Source organism: Protopterus annectens, chromosome 4.part0 (assembly GCF_019279795.1).
Source record: "Protopterus annectens isolate FY-2018-M chromosome 4.part0, PAN1.0, whole genome shotgun sequence".
Lineage (NCBI taxonomy): Eukaryota > Metazoa > Chordata > Ceratodontiformes > Protopteridae > Protopterus > Protopterus annectens.
In genome coordinates, this window is record NC_056733.1 from 849,653,497 (window position 1) to 849,677,109 (window position 23,613).

The following is a 23,613-nucleotide window of genomic DNA, read 5'->3' on the forward strand; positions in this document are numbered from 1 at the left end:
AATGCAATACAGTTAGAAATACAAGAACATTGTAGAAAACAAAATAACAAAGCAACTGGTCAAGAAAAGCATTGTACGTTGTGTACTGTACAGTAATATTTAGAATATTTACAAGGGCATCTATAAAACATGCAAATCATAGTTATAAAAACATGAAATTCACATGACAAACTTAAGAAGGACTACAGGCCACACTGCTGTTAGGTCGGGAACTTAGGGCTGACTGGGTAATTATATATTAAAAGGAAAATGATGTACTGTAGCAAACTCTAGGTATCATAGTCTGGTGTAACACAGGAGCTGAGCCAAGAATGCATGCGGTATTAGTTTAATTCTAATTTGAAAGAGTTTAGATTTACTATTTGCCTAAATACTGCTGGAATGGAATTCTACTTCCTGGAGATGCAGTTAGAATAGAGAGTATCACTTGATGAATTTTCTGATTTGGTTATGGTAAAAAAAAAAAAAACACTTTTGTCCCTGAATCTAAGATTTCTATAAGGGGAGTATGGATTTAAGAGTGAAACAAGGCTTGGGCTTTGTTCTGATTTATTAAGGAGTTTATAAATTACTACTAGTTGTACAAAAGTAAGTGAATGAGACAGTTCAAGCTAGTTTAGGTCTGTGACTGCTGTGCAGGGATGACCTCTGTTGAGTAGATGTGTAGAAAATTGGCAACATTATTGTAGCATTGTTAAGTTTAAGGTTTACTGTTGAAATTAATGTGGTCAAAAGTGATAAGGCATATAGAAGAGTTGAGAGTAGGGAGACAGCAGCAATGTTTTCCTGGCTGAGTCTGTAAGGAAAGGTTTAGCGCAATAGAAACTGACTCGTTTTTGGCAGGTGTTTTTTAATTGCTTGGAGTATGTGATGGTCAACTTTCAAATGTCTGTCTATGATCACCCCTACCAGTTTAGTATTTGTTACATGTTCAGGCTTTTTTATTTTATTTTTTTTTTTTGAGGTTATAGTGAATAGATTGTTATGGGTGTGGAGGAGTTTTTTTGGGATGAATAGTATTAGTTTTGTTTTCTTGGCAGGGAGGAGTTGAAAATTTTTTACCCAAGTTTCATTCAAAGTGAAGGACTGTTGTTACTAGAGAGTAGGGAGGTCTTTAGCTGTACATATGAGTGTAGAGTCATTGGCGTATTAGATTAGAATAGTATGCAAGAATGTGCCATGCATATCATTTATAAATAAGTTGGAAATTAAGGGGCCTAGGAAGGAACGTTGAGGTACCGCAAGGGATACTGGGAGGAAAAGTAGGTATTATTCCATTTGCCAGTCTCTTGTGTATTTGTCAAACAGCTATGGAACCAGTTATCGGGCAGAGTCTGTGAGGCCTAATGTTGATAATTTGGTTAGACGTTTTTGGTGTCTAATAGTATCAAAAGCCTTTGATAAGTCTAGGAATAGGGTGGATACTAGGTTATCAGGGTTTATGTTTTGGTTGGCTGTATTGATAAAACATAGTAGACAGTGGTGGTACTATGGTAGGGTCTGAATCTGTGCTGTATAGGAGAGAGAGGAGACTGTGTTGTAGAATGTACTTAAGTAATTGCAAATGGATACATACTTCCTGACAGTATAGCAATGAGTCTATAGTTGGAGAGGTCAGCATGGGGTACCCTTGTGTAATGGTATGATAAACCTCAGCACAGAAATAAATAGAACTTGCTGGAGGGACAGGTTCATAACCCAGAGGCTCCCTTCGCTCTGGAATAGAATTCCAGTTCATGTGAGGCAGAGCACCTCACTGAAACTCTTCAAGAAGAATCTCGATAGGTGGATGGGGGATCGTAGGTTTGTCCCAGAGATTACTCCCGTGTCACTATTAGACAGAGGCACAGTAAACTAAACCTTAAAAAGGGCACAGTATACTCAAATCAAGGGGTGGCGTAAGCCATACAGAATCGGGCTAGGCTTATAATTGCCCCAGGGCAGATAGCCTAGTATGAACCTATGAACCTATAAAGGACTTTTTCCAAAGTTGGGCAACATAGTTGTCTTTTATTGAGCAATTTATTAGGATGGATACAGGGTAACTACAGTATCTGTAGCAAGCTTGAGGTATTCAGAAGGAAGCTGGTCTGGGACTGTCATAGATTTTAATTTTTGGAGGAGCTTTTTGATGAAGGTGGTAGGGACTGACATAAGTGTGAAAAAGTTTTCCAAAGCATTTGTTTGGGGATAAGGTGATGGGTAGGTAGGGTTAGATGTTTTGACTAAAGAGGTAACTGAATAAACTGGAAATTAAAATTGAAAGCAATACTTTTATTTTGGCCAGTTGTTAATGGTGTAGGTTGTGTGATTTTGCATTGTTTTAGATTATTAATTGATGTCCAGAATATTCAGAGTTAGTCTTCTATTTTTCCTAGAGTTTGGTGTAGTAGGATTTTTTTGTCTTGTCTTATGCTGTACTTGACTTGAGTTTTTAGCTGTCTAAGTTGTTTTTGTTTGGGTTTTTTTATTTTTTATGCAGGTTTTCCAAGTTTTATTTTTTCCTTTAGTTGTTTTTGATTATTTCAGCTCTAATCAGGGATAGTTTGTTAAGCATGAGGAACATATCATTGTATTCTAAGACTGCATCATCTAGGGAAAGGTATTTGAATAGGTTTCAGTTGTAGTACTATAGGGATTTGATAAAGGTTTCAGACTGAAATTTGGTTAAATTTCTAACTTTGTAGTGATGTTTATATAAAGTTTATGTCTGATGTCTAAATATATGGGAAGATGATCACTAAAGAATTTGGGTAGAGTCTCAAATGATGACAAATTATCTGACTAGGATATGATTATCCAGTCCAAGGTGACTTCCTTAGTGGTGTGTTTATTGTATTCATTTGGGGAATTGGTTAGTTGTGTAGAGCAATACATTTTCAGGATATGTGTTGGGTTGTAAGAGTTTATAGTTGCCCAGGTCTATAGATTTCCTGATGTATTTTGGTGGAAATTCAACACAGAATTCCTCCAATGTGGTTATTATATTAATGTCTGGGGAATGTATAATCCTCTTGTTGCTATATTTTTGTAATTGTTGATTTTAAGGGATGTTATTAGAAGTTCACCATTGTCAAATTTGAGTATAGTAGTGTTGTAGGGAAATAAATCAATTGCATTTTTATAAACTATTGCTACACCACCTGCTTTTTTTCTGTTATGTCTGAGTATATTCAATCCTGCTGGTAAGATTTATTTTTTATTATTTATTTTACTTTTATTAATTTATTTCTTGCTTGAGCCAGGTCTCAATAGTTACTAGGATGTGTGGATGGTGGTTGGAGAGCCAGGCAGGTACTTCTGGGTGGTATTACAGATGCTTCTCAGATTGTTGTGAAATATTCTTACACCTGTATAGGCTACTGGATTACAGTTTGGTGGTGATTTATATGGGGTCAGAAATTAGGTGTTGTCCAGTGGTCCTGGATTAGGGTGAATGTCACCACTTAGTTTTAATATTCCAAATGATTATACATTATTGAAGTGGAAGTACATCTGAAATCCCATGCCAAAATCATCCTTACTAGCTGGCATCCCACTCATTATTTCTGATACACAGTGTGTCTTCATGACTTGCCTTTCCCAGCAGTTAGTCTACATTTCACTTATAATCTGCTTGTCATTCTGCAGGTCTCTTTTCATAAAAATATATTCCATTTTAGGAAGTAAGGCTGTAGGTCATCTACGGCCACTTCTGCACTGCCTTTCATCTTGGCAAAACCATAGTTTCTGTACAAGCTTACTGCTCAGCTGCATAGAGATCTTCAAATACCACTTACCACATTTCCTACATTGCTCTGCCAACATGTTAGGCTACAACTGAAAACCCATCCCCAGTGCTAACTGTAGCCATGTTATGTGTAGCAGTCCCATGTCAGGCAAAGACAGTGATCATTTAACCTCACCCTTTCCTTTCATGACTGGCTGCTGTTAGATAGGTAGCAGACACTGTCTGGATACTCAATGCATACATAATGAGATGGTGTTATATTGCATGAACTGTGATTGGCTCCAAGCGTTTGGGAATCACAGACTGTCTGGAGACCTCATTTGTATTTAACAAGATGCCTTTGCACTGATGTACAATTGCTTGCTGGTTGATAGGCACTAGAGACTGTCTGGATGCTCCATGCATACATAATAAGATGCCTCTGAATTGCATATAGGGAAGCTCCAGTATTGCACAGATATAATGAAACACTTTGGAGCAATATCTGTTATAGGTAGGGGAGCTGCACCAGTGTCCATAGCTCCTGGCTGAATTACAGCCCTGACATTCCACTTGTTCTGCATCACATACATATGGAGTGTGACGCTGTATGTTAGTAAGGACACTAGTCATCTCTCAGTGGACAGGCTCCACTTCTCTGCCCTAAAGCTTGTGGAATCTAGCCATTAGTGTACTATTTTGTCTGATTGTGTTGTATGTTTTTTATGTTTTTCACTGGGTATAAGCTTTGTAATATATTTGTATGATTATTTGTACGTTACAGTATGTTCATGCCCGAAACAAAGGGGAAACATATATTTTGATTGACAAATATGAACACATTTCCAACCAGCTTCACTAAATGACTGCACTTTGATGTGCAAGAAACAACACTTGTTTCATTTAGTACATGGGGAAGGAGGTCCTGGGATCAAAGCTTACAGGAGGTAACTATTGATAGATATATAAGTAAAATGAGACAATCAGTAGTATTTCAGAGAAAAATCCCTCTGAGTTGGTGTGCATATCCCAGTCACCAAATTACCAAGTGCAATGACATAACTGTACTATGTTATTCTTGCTCTAAGTATCAAGTTATGCTACCATTACAATGTACTTGCAACATTTATATCCAGGTCCTTTATTCTGCTATTCAAAAAGTCAAGATCTTATCTGTAATTATTTGAAAGCTGAGCAGTGTAAATAGAAGTGCTAAAAAGGATAACCTCACTTTAAGGGAAGGATAAATATGGTAGCAAAAGAGAAGTAAACTGTGGTCCCTGTAACTAGAGGAATCCATTCTGGGCCCTTTAAGATAATGTTCTGACACGGAATTGCTTACATGAAGCAACTGTGGTGCAAAATGGTTGTTCTGAACAGTTCTAGCTTTGGCATTTATCTAGCAAGTTAACTTACCTCAGTGGAACCTCTGCTGCAATTTGGTGTCTATTTTTCTCTGGTCTGAATAGTGTTACACTGTGTTAGGAGGAATGAACTTCTGAAGAGGTCATTGTGGAGCTTGTAACAAGTAATAAGGTTTGTAGATGTTTGAACCAAACCATAAATCAAACTGAAACTTAACATTCAAAATGTTAGAGGCTGACTTTATAGACGCAGACAGAAGGATCTATATTCCAACTTTATAACATTGTCTTAAAAGATCTGCTGTCATTCCCATAGCACATTTTCGGAATTTGTGCACTTCTGGTTTTTAAGCAAAAAGTTGCCACTATAAATTAGACACCACTGAAGTGGTTATGTACTTAAAAACAGTCCATTAAGCAAGCGCTGTCTATAACCTTTCATTGCATCCTGTTTGTAGGAAATCTGTTGGTCTGTTATCCAAGCATCATATCCTGTCTATGAATAACACTTGTGACTACTGATCCTTCAGTGTTCCATGAATAGCAAATATTAAAACATAGCATTTGCTGTGATTTTGAGAGAAATATATCAGGAATTATGTCATATCATAAGGGTTTATCTCTTTTTGTCTTAAATTTTGTAGAACAACCATTCTGAAAGAACTATACACCACCTACATATGCTAAAGCAATTTCATAGCAATACCTATTTTTTAATGACTCAGTGCCAGTTTTTTATTATTATTATTATTATTATTATTATTATTATATGAACAGCCTGTCAAATTATAGAAGAATACGTGCTGAGATTGTTCTGGTTGTTACTAGGGAATGTAGAACATGACTGACCTGTTTATTCCTTTTTAGTAATTTGAAAAACAAAGAAGTGTCACCCATCACTGGGCAGAAAGGAGGTCCTAGCACTAACCAAATAGGTTCATCGGGCAACATACAACAAACAGCTGGCACAGGACAGCCCTCAACTGACCTGAGTCCTCATGCTATTAGGAAAGGTATGGCTTCATACATTCCCATTTTGTCTTTGCAAATCCACCATAACTTTAATTAGCTGAATGTACAGGGAAACACTTTACAAGACTACAGTGCTTAGCAACTGTGGCAGCAGAAATATTGAGTCGTCTATTTCAGTGTCAATAGCAGTAAATGTGCATGCTTGTATCCCAGATGAAGGAAGTTCTTACAGTTAAATTGTCAACTTGCCACCTGCAATGTTTTAGACTGGATAATATAGTGTAATGTTTTTATTTAACCATCTAATGTTGTTTTAATGAAATCTGAAATTTTAACAGGTTTTAATAATCACTGTGCTTTCAAAATCGAATGCATGCAATACGTTGCTGATTAGGCTGCAAATCCCATTTATGTGGAAACTGTGGTGTGATTGTGTCATACAAACCCAATCTGTCTTATAGAGATAAAGACTGGTCTTTTAAGTTTTATAATAGCACATCAGGATACAGCCTTAACTATGAATATGCAACATGACTTTTACATGCAGTTTAAAATAAGTCTATCCAAGCTATTACTTGACATGCATATAGAGTTACTTCAAGTTACAGGCCCTAAATTACCTCCCATCCATAATGATATTCATATGTGCTGGCTGTAGATATCCATCCAGGCTGTTGCCGACCGTGGCTCAGGTGTGAGCCTTGTAAGGCAAAGACTGCATGTGCAGTGGATTGCTGTCTTGCATTTGGAACATATTTGGGGGATGCTTAAGACATGCTTGGCCCCTTTCATATGGTGGGAATAATGGCTGCCAGTCAGTCTACTGACAACCATTTCTTTGACTAACAGCATATTGAAGGAAATGTGCCAAAAAAAAAAAACTTTTGCCGACAGTGGAGTTTTCCATTTATACCCTTTTCTCCACTGTTGTGCAATCTCAGATTAGGTCACCAGAAGTTGTTTTGGCACTATTTTCTTGGCAAATTCACTTTCAGTTAAACTGAATTCACCCAATCAAAATAATTCCATGGCAATGTATTATGATGTATATACCAGACATACTGCAGAAAGCAGCATGTAGACAACAGTGGAAATGTGTACAAATCAACTGTTGTACATTTGCATGGAGGAAAGTGGACTTAATGAAAAAAAAAACTTTCTCCAGCTAATGATGTGATAGCCAGTGACTCACTTTCCCAACTTCAGAAAAAACAGAGGGCTAAAGCAGAACAACAGTTTTTACAGACATGAAGTTATTTGATGGACAGGATCAATGACAGAAATAATTTAATGTCCATGTTTACGTTTAGAATATTATTTTTCATGCTATCCAAGTATGAATTTAAGACAGTAGTTCATCTTGGATTTTTACTAACTCAAAGTAATTTAATAAGGTATGATGCAGCACACAGAACCAAGGAAGCTATGTACTCAGTAATGCTAGTGTATTTACTATACAAGAAAAAGAAATGCATTATCTAACACCAATATAACATATTTTAAGGAGCCTTTGAGGAGATACCTTAGCCCGATAACGTATTTTTATCATAAGACATTACAATAGAGTTGGAATCATTTTGTTTACCTAACAGTGACAAAGATACAAAAGTTCAATCCATCATCACATTTTCAAAGAAAATGGTGCATAATTAAACTTGCAGAAAACAGATGTAAAGAAATGTATTTTTAAACTATCCAGCAAAGTGGCACTCTAGTTAATTAGAATTTTAGTTCTCTTGGAACATCTGTACCAAGATATAAACTATTTGTCTTAAATGAAATGACAAAATAATTTTTAATTTGTTTTGTAGATAGTGAAATATAATCATTTTCAATTTTCTATTTTCATATTTTGCAAAATAATCTGTATTAGCCCTAACTACAGCTCCGTTTTAGTCAAGTATTGGAACAGGGAATGATAGGTGATTATCTAGACATTAATTTGATGCTTTAAGACTACACAACAATCATCTTAATTTTTTGTTAAAGTAGTTTTACTGAAGTTCCCCAGTTATTTGGCTATTTCATAATTGATCTGCAGCATACCAAATGTGCACAAAAATATTGCTTGACTTTATCTCATCTGTGCAAGGACAGTCTTAGGCCATTTGGGCCTGTTTGACCCTATAGTGCCCTACTTCCTCGGGGGGGTCCCACACTAGGGTATAACAGAATCATTATGCCTTACGTGGTTCAGATATTTGCCACAGAGACCTACTATAGCAAATTGCAAAGCATTTTCCTACTGGTAGTCTTTCTGCTGTAATAAGAAATCTCATTAGTACAGCAGACAACATTTACTGTCATGCACAGCACTAGTGGCTGGTCCAGTGTTGTTAATAACTGTGGATTCCTGCCTCTTGTACGTCGCACAGTGTTAACTGTTCATGCTCCCATAGCAGTCAGTTGCTGGTCCCGAATGCTCAGCAATGTTTTCAACCCCATACTGCTTGGATTAACTATTTAACTATTTGGTTTTCTGTACCTCTCCAGTTACTGTCTTGGAAGATAAGACCCAGCTTAATTTGAAGACTGATGGCTGATGGGCTTTCTTTTGCTTCTCTTGCTGACATTGGGTTCATGATTTGTTGCTAGCAAATGCAATTACAAGAAGTAAATGTGGAAAAAAACACCAGTAAGTCTGAACTACATCTTAAACCCCCTAAGCTCTATGAACCCAGCTCATCCCCCAGCATCCCCAGAAAGTTTCTAGAGTTGTTGTATTCTTCTTACGGAGTAAGATACAGTGATGTGAGATAGCGTCAGATCACTGAGACTTGTGATATAATGTTAGAATGTCAGTAGTACAGCACAGAAATGCTTCCTTCAGTATTAGCTATGAGTAAAATAATCCCAGACAAGTGAAATATGGCACGTGTGTGTGTGTGTGTGTGTGTGTGTGTGGGGGGGGGGGGGGTGCATGTATATAGAAAGGTAGGAGCCAGAGGTGAAGAGAAAAATGATTCACTTGGCTAAAGGTAGAAAAACAGTAACAGAAACAGTTTGATGGCTTGGTGTTGAAATGTCAGCACCCAAAATGCCGAGTGCCAACAAGCAAAAAAAAAAGACTAAAAACACAGGAGAAGAGTAAATCTCAAAAAAAAAAAAATGCTCTTTTCCTTGAAACTTCTTTATGTAGGGGGGGGACTCCCCTGCAAACCCCTCAGACTCCCCTTATGTGTACCAACTCCAAGACTGCCATGCCTTGGAGAAAAGGGAATATTCCGAGAAATGGCATCTCAGACTTAGGATGTGTAAGTCTGTTGTTTTGGCCATTCAGTCTCTTTATTTCGGGATTCACTGTAGTGTATCGTTACATTTCAAATGGTTAGCCAGTCTGACTTGAATGTACAGCAATCATATCACTATTTCAGAGTCACATACAAAATAGGATGGCAAGCAAAGAATTATAGCTAGAAAATAGTTTAACATGCCTGGGCAGAGTTTTGGCCAGAAATGTACTATTTCAAGCTGAAGAAATTGTGGCATTTTGCATGCTCTCTCCACATCCATGTGAATTTCCTAAAGGCATTTTTATTTTTTGCCACCTGCCAAAACATGATGCTTAGTAACTACTCTAAGTTATCCTTACTGTTGCCCTTGTGACCTGGGATATGGATGGAAAAGGATTGCATGTATTGGTCCACTTACCTAGTTTAACAGTTACCAAGCTTTTTGTAGTGTCAGTGGCTCAACAGAAAACACACTTGCCTTTGGTGCTGAAAGATTGGAAGGCTGTAGGTTCTAGTCCCACATCAGGTAATTACATGAATTTCTCATTACTGACACAGCAATGCAGCGTAAGTGGAAATGCTGCACTCCTAAGTGTGCCTTCCTTAAAAAAAAGATGTTAAACTGTTGTCCCATGTGCCTGAGCTGGTGGTAGCTCAGGTAATGTAAAAGATCCCATGGCACTTATCAAAAAGAGTAGGGAAATTTCCCCTGATTAGTATAAATACCACTTTGGATCTCCCCTGAAGAGATACTACTAGCATAGTGACACTAACCTGATCAACAAAGGGCAAATAAAAAAAATACACTTTTAGAAATAGTTATAAGTGGATAATGAGTGAGCAATGTAATTTCTTAGGACAGGCCTGAGATAATTACAATTGTTGTTGAGCACTCTGAGGATGTTCACCTGTTTTGTGTGGTTTGTAGTAACACACTGATTTTGTAACAAAGTATGAGACCTAATTACATAAGAAACTCTAGCCATGCAGAGCAAGTGCAGGAGAAGACTGGAAGCCCATAATGAAAAAAAGGGATGCTACAATGTTAGAAATTATTCATGCTCTTTCTGCCCCCTAGTCTTCCCACAGCTATTAAATGCAGCCTCAAGATGGGAAGACATCCCTGATCAGTATCAGCAAGAAACTATGTTCCATCATAAAATCATCCAAGGCTAGCTTCGAAAGAAAAATTGCCATGGACTCCAAAGATAACCACAAGGCATTCTTTAGCTATGTCAAGAATCTAAGTGGCAATTCTCAGATCTGCTCGGAGTTAGTGCAGAATGGCACAAAATACACTGAACCGACCGATATAGCCAACATCCTGGCAGACAGTTTCAGTGCAAACTTCACCCCCTTCTCACGCTAAAAAGGGCCTATAACTATATTAGAAGAATGTAGTGCCCCTGAAATTACAGACACTCAGGTTAAAACAGTCCTCTCCAAAGCCAAAAACACAGCATCGATGGGACCAGATGGTGTCCCAGGCTACGTCCTACATGAGCTCAAAGATGAACAAACCCCTCACCTAAACACACTGTTTAAACTCAGCCTTTCCACAGGCTATGTGCCCACAGAGTGGCGCACAGCAACAGTTATTCTGCTCCACAAAGGTGGAGCCACAACAGACCCCAGGAACTATTGCCCTATAAGCCTGATTAGCTTGGTCTGCAAAGCTATGGAGCGCATCATCATGGATCTCATTAACAGAGACGTTGGGAACCTCCAAACACTGGACCCTACCCAGTCCGGCTTTGTTAAGGGCAGATCATGCCTCCTAAACCTGGTGGACTTTTTTGAGACAGTTACCAAGGCTGTAGATGAGGGGAAGGTGGTCCACACAGCCTACCTAAACTTCGCAAAGAACTTCGACACCATTCCCCACTCAGATATTATAGACAAGCTCACCAGCCTGAACATAAACTCCTATGTCACAAGATGGGTTGCCAACTGGCTCATGGACAGAACCCACACGGTAAGAGTTGTGGAAGCAAGGTCTGACTCTAAACCGGTTACAAGTGGCGTTCCCCAGTGCTCAGTCCTAGGACACCTCCTGTTCAGCATATACTTCTCAGAGGTACACGCAAGCACAGGAGGACTATGGTTGACCAAGTTCACAGATGACTGCAAACTAGGGGCTATAATTGACTCTCCGGCTGACACAGACATCCTCCAAAAGGGTCTCACTGAGACAGATACCTGGTGTCAAAACCATGGCCTCAAGCTAAATGCCAAAAAGTGCATAGTCATCCCTTTTGGAAAAAACAAAGTACCCACAAACTACCACAGAGGTGCAAGCCCCCTAAATACAGAAGATGTAATAAGCGATCTGGGGACCAAAGTAGATAGTAACCTCTCCTTTGATAATCACATTGCCAAAGTGGTTAGAAAATCCTTCTATGTGGCCCACCTAATCACAAAAGCATTTGCATCCAGATTGAAAGAGGTCATTGGGCCTCTCTACGCATCACTCATCAGACCCATCATAGAGTACAATGCCCCATTTGGGATGTACCTTACAACACACCTGCAACAACTGGAAAGACCACAGAAGTACCTCACCAAGAGGATCACTGGCCTCAAGCAGATGCCCTATGCAGCTCGACTGAAGAAACTCCAGCTGTACTCGGTTGCATACTGCCTACTCAGAGGTGATCTCTGCCTGACATACAAAGCCATGTCCAACCCAGAATTGATGGACATGCTCCACCTAAAGAAAACCATATCCCCTCGAGCCACATGCTTCAGGGATCTAAACCTCACCACAACAATAAATAGGACACGTTGGAGGGATAGATTCCTGTCCCAGAGACTTCCCATGCTCTGGAACAAGATTCCAATCTACATTAGGCAGAGCTCCTCGCTAACCCTCTTCAAGAGAAACCTTGGCGAGTGGATGGGAAACAGAAAGTTTGCCACATGGATCACTTCAATGGCTCTGCTGGACAGAGGCACAGGAAACTAATCTAAGGGGGTGGCGAAAGCCAACACATTCTGGCTAGGCTTATAAATGCCTTTGGGCAGATAGCCTAGTACCTACCTATGAACCTATGAACCCCATGGTCTTCCTGATAGCTGAGAACATTGGGCATGGAAGATGAGAGCTGGGAATTGAGACAAGTTAAAACATTTTACCAGGTTTCACGTTTCAAAATGAGTCTGCAGTTTAGTAGCATGATCTGCTTGTATTGTCAGCAGCACCTCCCAAAGACATAAGTGTTTAATATACATAACTTACAAAGATATAGTTTATTTTAATTAATTAATTTAGACCATTTTCAGGCTGAGCATGGAAGACATGTAACCAAAGAAATAAACTTTAATCAATATCACTGCAACAGTGGTAATGTAAGAGCAAGCATGCAGAGAGGTAAAATACAGGATTATAGGTGGCATAAATGAACACAGTTATACACAGATGTGATACAATAATTCAGTCAGCAAAATAGGTACAGAAAGTACCTGTACACTATCACATTGTCATACAGTGTAATACGTCTGTACAGAAAATAATATCAAGATCAAAGTATTTACTTCTGTAAGATTGTAGGACATAGAATGTGAAGGAGACAGAGAGAAAAAATGAAAAAAGAAGTCGGGTGGGAATACAGTGGGTGGGGGGTAGAGTGTGCCACTATCTCCTACTTGGGTTCAGTACATCTGAGCAGTACTACAACAGTTTAGGTACATGTTTACTGGTAAGTCAGGATATACCCATTTCATGAAGCATCATGAAGACTCTGGGTCCAAATGGTTCATCAAACAGGCCCCTTATAGTGTGCCTGAGCAAGTTAAGCAAACCCTGAGAGTAGAACTATAGGAAATGTTGGATCTGGGAGTAATCCAGGAGCCCAATAATTTACATCTGTTTTAATGTCTTAATACAAAAATATAAGCCACCAAACAAATGTATTTTTTATTTTAATTTCACAGTAATAACATATATTCCTGATAACTAATCCAAAATAGTCTTCATTCCAGGAAGCAAGGAAGTGGCCGAGGGATAGGGTGGTCAATGAAGGCATCAGCAGAGGGGCCCCACCACAATGGCCCATATTGGGTCCTGTAACTGCTAGGGCCAGCCCTGTGTCTCTGTATATGGTTTACTTTCTATAAAATGTATGTTCTTTCTTAGTGTTCTAAGAGCTTTACTGTAAGTTTGTTCAAGACTTTTTTTTTGCATTATTTAAATATATTACTTATCCCAGCTGATGGTCCAGTTTATTCATGGTTCTACTGCCCTGAATAATAAGCAGAAGTGAGTCAAAGAGTCCCACTGTGTACCTGCCTAAACGTGCAGTGTGGTACGGAGGATTACTAGAATCTCATAGATAATATTGATCATGTAGAACATGTTGTTGATGTCCATAGCAATACACTTTTTTTCTTTTTACCCGAGCTTACTCACTGACCATCTAGCCATTCTTCTTGCTGCTCACTGGACCTTTTTTTCTTTGAGATGCACAGCCAGTTCGTTTCCAGGGGAGACTTGAGCAAACTGGGCACTGGATCTGTTATCCGTATATTACAGAGTTCTGTTTTCTGTCATGCTGTACTTTCCCCTGCATTTTGATTGACATCCAGAGGTTAGCATGGAATGAGACTTTGCAATGCATGCCCATCCCGCCATGCGAGATTTGATCAACTGATCCTGCCCCTCCTGAAGACAAGCACCTCTGTGCAATTTCTGCTGTGCCCTGCGAGGATTATACCATGAACTTAATCTCTTGAGCACACACGCACACACACACCCAAAGAAAGGCAAGCAGGAAACTGTCAACATTGCTGTCCTCCCCCACACCATCTCCAATAAGTGCTTGACCCACTAATCTAACTCTGGTCAACTGAGTCATAGTCAGGACTGTATCGTTCCATGCCAGTGGATTTGGATCCATGGCCATATAGTACTGTAACAGTCTGTGTAGTCACTGTACTGTGACCCTATAATATGAAAAATGATGACTCGATGCATTTAAAAGACAATGCATTCCAGACTTCTCAGTCCAGGTTTCACAATTCAGACTACTCAAACATACATCTGACTGTCTTTGACAATAACTAATTACATCATAGTACAGTTGTTAGGGTACAGTGCCTGTTAATTAATATATAGTTACAATCATTTGCCAGGAAGCAAGGGTTTAGCCACATCAATATGATGTTATCTAATGTGAAAAGTGAACTATATTAAAATGGTAAGATACAGAACAGTGGTGAGAGTGCTTTTCTGCCTCCTTCTTATAGTATTTCAACATTATTTAATGTTTCTTTTTTTTTCAATAGCTGCAAAGAAATTGGCACCAATACCACCTAAAGTTCCATTTGGTCAGCCTGGAGCTACAGCTGATCAGTCTCCTGGCCAGCCATCTCCTGTCAGTCTGTCTCCCACACCCCCCAGCACTCCATCACCATATGGGATCAGTTACACACAGGGCTGTTCTCTTTCTCCTGGCCTTGTATCTCCAGCAGCAACGCCAAGCCTTTCCTCACCTCCTTCCTTGACAAGCACCTTAACCAAAAGTCGTCCAACTCCTAAGCCACGACAGAGACCCACCTTACCACCTCCCCAGCCTCCCACTCCAAGCCTTTCTGGGACTAGTCCTCAGTCCATGGAACATCCAGTTATAGATGGAATTTCTCCTGGAGAAAGCATGTCAACAGGTACTTTCTACTAATTTACGCATTAACTTATGTATTTAAATAATACAACAGAATTGTATTATTACGTTATATCGTTTGATAATATTTGGGTGCTTCACTGATATTTAATATGTATTAAACACTGACATAAATTGTTGTGCCAGTCAGTTATCAAAAAGTGGCTCGTGTTTTTATTATTTTTGCTTTTTACTTTTTTGAAACTGGCATGTCTAAGAACATTTTATTATAATATTTCAACATTGTTTGACCTGCATTTAAGATATCTCAAAGTCACATAACCAGTTGCTATGGCAACATACTGTTGTAAAAAAGTATCATGACTTCAGGTACAGAATAAGTTTTAGAAGCAAATGAACTGTTAAGACATTATTAATGGAAAATTAGTGCATTTGTACAGATAAATGTAAACTGAATACCTACAAAAACACTACAGATACGATATAAGGAATGTGGACTGAAATGTTTTTAATATTGTTTATTTTTTCTGTCTTCTCTAAAGTACAATAGAACATTCTTGCTTTTCCCATATATTTTTTCATTAGATTTATCCTTACTACTTTAATCCGCCTTTGTCCTGTTAAAATGTTGTTGTTGTTGTTGTTGTCGTTTCCAGTTTTACAGTTTAATAATAACCCTGTTCTATTTCCTAGCATTTTACGTAGACTTCTGTATCAGACAGATAGCGCTGCAATATGTCGACTACATTTAATAAGTATATTGTATGCAAGCAGTTCAGGTATTCCCAAAAGGCCTTTGTCAATAATGGCTGGTGCAAGCAGCTGTCATAACCCTGTCTCTTATACCTTATTTAAATGTTCCTGGAAGGAAACCTTAAAAAGACTGACATGTTATAAGATCCCTCCTTCATCCAGGCAGTGTTACATGCACTGCAGTAAACAGAGCAGTGTTCCACAACTGATTCACAACGTCATGAGGCTCAAAATGCAAATAAAGGCACATTGTGATGCAACCAAACTACCAAGAAAGAATACACATTTAGTAATGCCTCTGTGAGGCAGACTGGTTCTTCCATATGAAGCTGGTGACTTGGAGACCCAGCTTTAAATCTCAAGATATATACTTACAGTGTGACCCACAGGAAGTTGTACATGGCTAATGGCTACTAATATTTTTGTTCCCTTGTGCTGGGGCAGATCAACCACATATGATTTGAATTTGAGTAGCAGCAGGTGGTTGGACTGTGTTATCAGATTACTTCCTCAGGGAGAAGGTGTGGCTTCCTCCTCCTGCATGAAAGTTTCAGGTAGAGGCCAGGACATAAAAATAAGTCCTCTCCTTCACCCAGTTAAGCCAACCCCTATGAGTGAATGCGCATTTGTTGGAGCACGTGGTGTAAGACAGTCAGTGGCTGACAGTGAGAATTCACAGTGGGTAACATTTAGATGTGCCACGAGAACAGTAATATGGTAATATAGGAAGACAGGTAATATTTAGTTGGGAAACACACTGGAAATGATACAAAGGGGACAGTGGCGTCACTGTGACACCCCTTTAAAGAAGGAATAAGGAAGGAATTTAAATCATGCATCTGGAGAAGAAGGATGCTTGGGAAAGGAAGACCACTAACTTAAACAAAAAATGAATCCCGCAGATAGATGGGAAATTTAATACAAGATAAGAAAAAGATTTATGGTGGCATCACAGAAATGCAATAAAATGCATCTGCAAAGTTTCAGTAGATTTAGAGAAAAAAGTTTAGCAAGACTGAAGCATGGAGGATGAATCACTAGGAGATCACTGTATTAGGAGATGATTTAAAAATGCTCTGTAGATCATGCAGAATAACAACATCATTTCTTCAGCTCTGCATAGAGCAGTGACAAAGTAAGAATGCTATCATAGGACTGTGGGGCAAGTATGAATATAAGAACAATCAAACAGGGTGTGTGAATGTAAGGATAAACAGAAAAGGTGACCTGCAACTGGAGAAAGAGTAAAAAAGAAACTTGACCCTTTTAGGAGATAAGACAGAGAGCCCAGATGAACTACTTCCCATGGTACACACACAACTACAGTTTTTAATGGTTATGACTGGAGACTCAATCATAATTCTCCATGTTATACTAAATAAAATTCAAAACTTTTTGGTTGAACCTTACAACAATGAATTAACCCATAAATTGCAAATAAAAGTTTTACAGCTTTGTACATCTGTGTCGTTTCATGTTGAAATTGTGCATATCTGTGTGCGTATATATATATATATATATATATATATATATATATATATATATATATATATATACATATATATATATATACTTCTGTTGGTTGAAATTTCAGTACTTCAAAACCCACTTGTGTGAGACCACTTGTTCGAAGTACTGAAACTTCGAAAACCGAGTACGGAGATCACAATACAGAATATTCCCTTTTCCTCACTGTAATGCGATCTCGGAGTTGATATATCTAAGTAGAAGGGTGTGGGAGGAACAGCCCCCAAAATGGAGGGGTGCATTGGGGCTTGCCCCCCTGCAAAAGATGTTTTTTTTTTTTTTTAGCCAGCCAATCCGGCGACTAGACTTCAGCAAAAGTGCACTTTTGTTGAAATGCACTTTCGCTGAAATGGGCATCTACTTTTCTTTTTTGAAGTAATAACATTTTGACAAAGAAAAGTAGATCCACACACACACACATATATATATATATATGTGTGTGTGTGTGTGTATAGATAATATACACACACACATATACACATATGTATATATATATATATATATATATATATACATACACACACACACACACATATATATATATATATATATATATATGGGTTCCCTTTATAATTTCAAAATACTGAAATCCTGACTTTCAGTATTTCGAAATTATAATACCAAAGCCTTGAAATTCCGAAACACCAGAAGCGCAAAATTCAAAATAACGAAATTCAGAGCTTCTGGTGGTGTGTGAATGCATAGGTGTAAGTGTAGGTAAGTACGTATGAGTATGTTGGTTAGGGGCTTTAGTGTATGTTAGTGTATGTTTTGGCTGTGATGTGTGTGTGCAAGGGGCTGTGAAATGTGTGTGTGTGAGTTACCTTTGTGTGTGTGATTGTGTGATCTTGGAGTTACATATAAGTAGGGGTGTGTAGTGTAGGATTGTTTGCTTGACTGTAGGGGAATTTTGTGTGTATGTGTGTGGTGTATTTGCACTGTAGGTTTGCGATTTTAAATTTCGCGGTTATGGGGTTTCGGTATTTAAAGGTTTAGGCTATAGAATTTCGAAATACTGAAATTCGGGATTTCAGTATTTCGGGATTCTGTAGTGAACCCATATATATATATATATATATATATATATATGTATATATATATATATATATATATATTATTTTTATTATATTAGTGAATTTAGTGATGTGTGGGTCACACCGTAAGTGGGACTGAGTGGTTTAAACCTCAGTCTCCTTGTTGCATCTGTTCTGGCCATTGCTACAGCTGTTTGTATCTGTTCTGACTATTATGTCATGATGTATTCTTTTAAGAGACTGAACAGCATGACCTTGTTAGGTGTGAGTGCTAATGACAAGAGAAGCAAGCACTCTGTGCATTACATGTTCTACGGGGTTCTTCCTGATTCTAAAATTGGATATGGTGCCAGTCATTGGTGCTTGGGGTTGTAATTCACCATCACATTTTGAGAGAGACTGTTACCATGCCCTGTAGAAAATGCAATGGAAGAAAATGAAAAGCAAAATCATCTTTATTATTTTAAGGATTTCCTTTCGAAGAATCTGATCTATTTTTTTCTCATTTGACATTTGTTGAAATTTATCTGAACAGGTAGACTAACTTGTGTGAATAAAGTTATTACTGCTTTTTGTTTCAGAACTACTTCCTTAACTGCCTGCCTTCTCTAAGGTGTTGTATGTTAGTTGATATAAAAAACTTAATTTACTTATCTTTAAAAACTGACACTATAATAACCCTATTAGTTCTTTTTCCAAACACCTTTATTGAATTAAAACTTGTGACATAGTTAAAATTATATTCATATAAAAGTAATCACACTGTATTTAACATAAACATTTTACTTCACATATATTGCTATATATATCGTGTACCCTAAGCGACATTACATAAATTATTCAGTTCCTGCCTTTTTTTTAAACAGGCCCACTGGACGCAGTGCCTTTTCAAAGCAACCTGGGAGCAACATACATTTAAGTAACTTGCTCGAGGTCACACAGGAGGCAAATGTGGGCTGAGGGAATCAAACCCTCTACCACAAGAAATAAAGCTTGCAACCTTAACCTGTGTGCCAACTGGCTAACAAGAAATTATTTGATGCTACTAAGCATCAAATAACTCCTTCACTCCTACAGCACTGATTGTGCTGTGTTTAGGTTCAAGTCTGCAGCCCTAGTTGTATGGACTACTATATGTCATTTAGGCCTATAGCACATTAAAGGCAGACCATACACAATGGTTTTATTACATTGTAGTGTAGTCATGGTATTGAATTTGTGGTATTCAGTGCCATGATTTTAAAAGTTGAAATGTGAGAAGATCATTGAAATTAAAAAGGTTTGTCAAAAGCTGCTTTGCTTGTTTCGTTTAAAGTATTTCCTCACATTTAAATGATACTCTAACAGACAGTCCCTGGCAATTGCCATCCAGTCTGCCAGCACTTGGGAATGTAATACCTCTTTAAATGGGGGATGTCAGGGTTAATGAGTTAAGTTTTTATTACTTGCTGCAGTGGTTCAGTGTTGGGTCCTCACTGAGAAATACTATAAGGCTCTTGGCAAACTACTTCTGGTATCGTGATGCTTTAAGTCTCTTCTTTTCTGGTGTGGCCTGTCATCACTTTACAACTGATCCCCAGTTCCATCACAGGTCCGGAAACTTCTTCAGTCCCATTGAAAACAAATAAGAAACCAGTGAAGACCCTGGTGCCTCAGATAATGTGTTACTGTGTATGGTTTTGATTAGCAGAAACTACTGGAACAGTGGGCAGGGAAGGTTTCACTTTTCAGGAGGAAAATTACTTTGTATAGCTGCCCAAACATTGTATTGACATGCCTCATACAGAAGGGGCAACTAAAAGGTGTCCCTGGGGAATTTAACATGAGTAATTATTACATTATGCAAACACATCATGAGCAATTAGGATACACCACCTGACAGCAACTGCTCTGTATCTCGCTCTTTCTCTACATTATCAGTCTATAGCTTTCTATATGTATATATCTAGATATGTATATATCTAGATATGTAGATCTATATATATGTACATATGTATATATCTGTATATATACATATATATATATATATATATATATATGTATGGGTCTACTTCTTCTAACTGAATGCACATTTCAGCGAACATTAGTTGACTGACTCCTCTTGTGCAACACTGCAGATTGTCAAAAATACCCTTTACCAGAAGCTAAGTCTTCGAAATTGATAACGTCTTTTGATGTATTTGTCCCTTTAAATGCATTTAATCTTTGATCCATTCCAGTTTTAAGGCAATGTCAGAAGTTACTGTAGTGTCAGCAGTCTTTATGGTATGTTAAAGAGTTTTTATATTTAACGTAACTTTTAAATGGCAATCGCACTACAGTCAGGATAAGGAACTCTACCCTTGCTGTCACTGTAGTGCAATCTTAGAATTAGTATATATAATTTGCAGGGGTTGTGGGGGAGGCATGGGGGGCTTGCCCCCCTGCAAATATGCTAAGCATTGTGTGCATTTAGTTTTTATATTTCCATATTTGTAGTTTTGGTGTTATGTAGTTCGGGGAAGTAAGTGTTCGCATTATTGTAGTTTCAGACAAATGGAGTTGCTCAACTAATGGTCGCTGAAATGTACATTCAATCAGAAGAAGTAGACCCATATATCTATCTAGCTATATATATATATATATATATATATATATATATATATATATATATATGTACATACACACACACACACACACACACACACACACACACACACACACACACACACACACACACACACACATATGTATGTTGTGGAATATAAATATGCATCAGAGACCTTAGTCTGCTAAAATGATGTTTTTATCAAATACAAATATAAAATACAGGTTCTTCCCAAATAATTCACTTTGAAAAACAAACAAATGAATGTACCTTTAAGTATAGCTTCATACAGCAGGGACACAGTCTCTTTTAACAAGTCCATCTAAGCTTCTCACCATTTCTCTTCCTTCTGTTTTGCCATGGATGGGGAAGATATCAAGGTTCCTTCTGGCGCCTGCCTCCAGATGTGTCTTTACTCTACAGTGATTCACCCAGAACAGCTGTTCCAGGCACAAAATCTACCCCCATGAAGGGCCAACAATTCTGAATTGACTGAGATTATCCTTCCTTTCCATACACCTTAAAGACACAGGTTTATTTACATTGTACACTTTAAAGTAAAGTTCTAATCACAATGCTAAAATAACATTTCTAGATATGATATTTGCTGCATCTATGTTTACATTTTATCTAACCATACTTCCCTTTCATATATACATCAGTGAAAACTGGCACTGTGTTCTACAATAAATATGTGTATGCATCTATATATATCTATGTATCTATGTCTCTCTCTATGTATGTGTGTGTATATATATATATATATATATATATATATATATATATATATATATATATATATATATGTATGTATGTATATATAAATCATGGCACAATGGATCAACAGAGTGTGCATGCCCTCCTGTGTTCGCATGGGTTTTCACTGGGTGCTCTAGTTTCCTCATACTCCAAAGACAAGCAGTAGGTGGACTGGGCACTCTAAACTGGTCACTGGTGTGAGTGTGCATGCATGTGAGTGGTATGAAAGAGCAACAACTGTGGCAGGGCTATCCACATAGCAGTATGAATCTTGGCTCTAGAAGACTGTCACTGTTGAAGTGACATTCAAACCCTATGTGCAAAAATGGGAAAAGGGGTTTTGTGTGTGTGTGTGGGTATGTGTGCATGTGTATATGTGTTGTCCGTGTATGTGTATTTTAATATATATATATATATATATATATATATATATATATATATATATATATATATACACAGTGGATATAAAAAGTGTACACACCCCTGGTAAAATGCCAGGTTTTTCTGATATAAAAAACGAGACCACAATAAATCATTTCAAAACATTTCCAACCTTTAATGTGACCTATAACCTGCATAATTCAATTGAAAAACAATTAAATCTGTTAGGGGAAAAATATAAAAAATAAAAAACATACAATAAGCTGGATGCATAAGTATGCACACCCTTAAACTAATACACTGTTGAAGTATCTTTTGATTTAATTACAACATTCAGTCTTCTTGGCTACACACCTGCCATCAATTAAAGGGACTCTGATTAACCTCAAATAAAGTTCAGCTATCCTAGTAGGAATTTCCTGAAATTTACTCAGTTGCCTGCTACAGCAAAAGCCATGGTTCGCAGAGAGCTTACAAAGCATCAAAGGGATCTCATGGCTGAAAGGTTTCACTCAGAAGAAAGGTACAAAACAATTTCCACAGCATTGGATATACCATGGAACACAGTGAAGACAGTCTTCAAAAGGTGGAGAAAATATGGGACAGCCATGACATTGCAAAGAACTGGACGTCCCTCCAAAATTGATGAAAAGACAAGATGAAAACTGGTCAGTGAGGCTGCCAAGAGACCTACAGCAACACTGAAGGAGCTGCATGAATTTCTGGCAAGTACTGATTGTGTACTACATGTGACTACAATCTCCCATGTTCTCCATGTTTGGACTGTGGAGGAGGTTTGCAAGATGGAAGCCTTTTCTTACACACAAAAACATCCAGGCCCACCTAAAATTTGCAAAACCATACATCAAGTCTCTCAAAAGCATGTGGGAAAATGTGTTATGGTCCGATGAGACCATGGTTGAACTTTTTGGCTGCAATTCCAAAAGGTACATTTGGCGCAAAAACAACACTTCACATCACCAAAAGAACACCATCCCCACAGTAAAGCATGGTGGTGGCATTATCATGCTTTGGGGTTGCTTTTCTTCAGCTGGAACTGGGGCTTTAGTCAAGGTGGAGAGAATTATGAACAGGTCCAAATACCAGTCACTTTTGGCCCAAAACCTTCAGGCATCTGCTAGAAATCTGAAGATGAAGAGGAATTTCACCTTTCAACATGACAATGACCCCAAGCATACATCCAAATCAACAAAAGAATGGCTTCACCAGAAGAAAATTGAAGTTTTAGAATGGCCCAGCCAGAGCCCAGACCTAAATCCAATAGAAAATATATGGGGTGACCTGAAGAGGGCTGTGTACAAGAGATACCCTCACAATCTGCAAATTTTTGAGTGTTTTTGCAAGGAAGAGTGGGCAAATATTGTCAAGTCAAGATGTGTCATGCTGATAGACTCCTACTCAAGATGACTGAATGCTGTAATTAAATCAAAATATGCTTCAACAAAGTATTAGTTTAAGGGTGTGCACACTTTATGCAACCAGCTTATTGTACGTTTTTCATTTTTTATATTTTTTCCCTGACAGATTTGTTTGTTTTTCAATTGAATTGTGCAGGTTATAGGTCACATTAAAGGTGGGAAAAGTTTTGAAATGATTTATCGTGGTCTCATTTTTCACAAAAACCTGGCATTTTAACAGGGGTGTGTACACTTTTT

The 23,613-nt window shown here is 38.0% G+C and overlaps 1 protein-coding gene across 7 annotated transcripts in view; it reads left to right on the forward strand.

Annotated features, from left to right (window-relative positions):
- Positions 1–23,613, forward strand: part of ARHGAP44 (Rho GTPase activating protein 44) — a 1,795,121-nt gene that overhangs the window by 1,667,121 nt on the left and 104,387 nt on the right. For all 7 annotated transcript variants that reach the window (XM_044068802.1, XM_044068796.1, XM_044068800.1 and 4 more), the window contains 2 exons: positions 5,941–6,086; positions 14,562–14,939. In XM_044068802.1, the coding sequence (XP_043924737.1) occupies positions 5,941–6,086; positions 14,562–14,939 (524 nt within the window). The remainder of the gene's footprint in view (positions 1–5,940; positions 6,087–14,561; positions 14,940–23,613) is intronic.